Here is a 1,531-nt window from a genome sequence, read left to right as displayed (position 1 = left end):
TCTCTACCTACTTGTGATCTCTCCCTCTGTCAAATAAATAATTAAAATCTTAAAAAAATTTTGTTTAAATCTATTAAAAAAAAAAAAAAGAAATGCAATTGTTCCTCACCCCTGTTCTTCCTTTCCTCAAGATATTTCATCCAGATTCACACAGCTGACATTGAGCTGGGATCACCCAAAGGGGTAAGAAGGGCTACATTGAACAGAGAGTTATATACATCTCTGTCTGGACGAGGGGACTTGACCCAAAGCTGTAGCAACCCAGCCGCTGTAGCTGTAGCCACACTGTTCTGTCTTCAGGATGTTTCCCATGGCCAAAAATGCTCTAAGTCATCTCCAACTTCAAAGCATTCAGCAAACAATGGCAAGGCAGAGCCGCCAGAAGCGGACACCTGATTTCCATGACAAATATGGTAATGCTGTATTCGCTTATGGAGCCACTTTCTGTGCTGCTGTATGTGCATATACAGCAACACACATTGGAATAGAATGGAACCTGTCCCCTGTTAGCAGAGGCACCCCAAAGGAATGGAGAGACCAGTAATCAGCCCAGCTGGTGTAATACTGAATTGTTTCAAAACCAATTCAGAATTGATTTCAACTAGAAGCACTGTGCACCCTTTAAAATAGGGCATGAATGAAGAAATAAAGTACATTTGGAACCTTAAAATATATATATGTGTGTACATCTAAGTCTGTGTTCTAGTCTTTGTCAGATTATGCAAATTATACACTTATTTGAAAAACTGTAGAAGGAAGGGGTACCTTTTTGCCTTCCACCTAAGGGCCTGTTTCCCACAAGAGCTGAGTTTTGTAAAATCCATCACTACCCTGTTTCTGTCCCCCACCGCTGCCGCCCACCATTTCCCTCTCATCAGATTCTACACTCAGCTTCTTCCTGGGCTCCTTCTTCCCTTTCATGTCTCCATTACCCTCTTTCAAGTTCTACACTCTCATTTAGCAGGTCACCACCACCTCGTACTTCTCAACTCCTGTATATTTACTTCTTGCCGTGATACTTTTCTATGATAGTTTTTCAAAGAAGTCTTCTTTCAGAGGAAAAGAAACAACCTTTTTTTTTTTTTTTTTTTTTTTTTTTAAGTCCAAGGATCTATACCAGTGAGGAGAACCCTATCTTCTTTCTGGATGCACGGCGTTTCGAAGTTATTCAATGCACACGAGTCAAATGATTATGAATGTCAATCCCGGAGGTAGAAACAAGCTCAAAGTAACACCCCAGAATAATAATGGCTCAAGAATCAATAGGCAATGGGGTGCCTGGGTGGCTCAGTGGGTTAAAGCCTCTGCCTTCAGCTCAGGTCATGATCCCATGGTCCTGGGATCGAGCCCCACATTGGGCTCTCTGCTCGGCGGGGGGCCTGCTTCCTCCTCTCTCTCTGCCTGCCTCTCTGCCTACCTGTGATCTCTGTCAAATAAATAAATAAAATCTTAAAAAAAAAAAAAAAGAATCAATAGGCAAGATTCGGTTGTCACAAAATTACAGGGGGGTTTTGTTTTGTTTTGTTTTGTT

The 1,531-nt window shown here is 41.7% G+C and overlaps 1 protein-coding gene across 1 annotated transcript; it reads left to right on the top strand.

Annotated features, from left to right (window-relative positions):
• The first annotated feature begins 298 nt into the window (after positions 1–298).
• LOC125097679 (cytochrome c oxidase subunit 7B, mitochondrial-like) lies at positions 299–544 on the top strand. The gene has a single exon (XM_047725558.1). It carries the CDS (start codon positions 302–304, stop codon positions 542–544), a length of 243 nt encoding a protein of 80 aa, XP_047581514.1. The 5' UTR covers positions 299–301.
• Positions 545–1,531: the final 987 nt, after the last annotated feature.

This window comes from Lutra lutra, chromosome 4, assembly GCF_902655055.1.
Source record: "Lutra lutra chromosome 4, mLutLut1.2, whole genome shotgun sequence".
Classification (NCBI taxonomy): Eukaryota; Metazoa; Chordata; class Mammalia; order Carnivora; family Mustelidae; genus Lutra; species Lutra lutra.
This window is presented reverse-complemented; position numbering and strand designations above follow the sequence as displayed.

Excerpts from the sequence above, each read along its gene's own strand:
- LOC125097679 (XM_047725558.1), top strand. The coding sequence starts at position 302 with ATGTTTCCCATGGCCAAAAATGCTCTAAGTCATCTCCAACTTCAAAGC.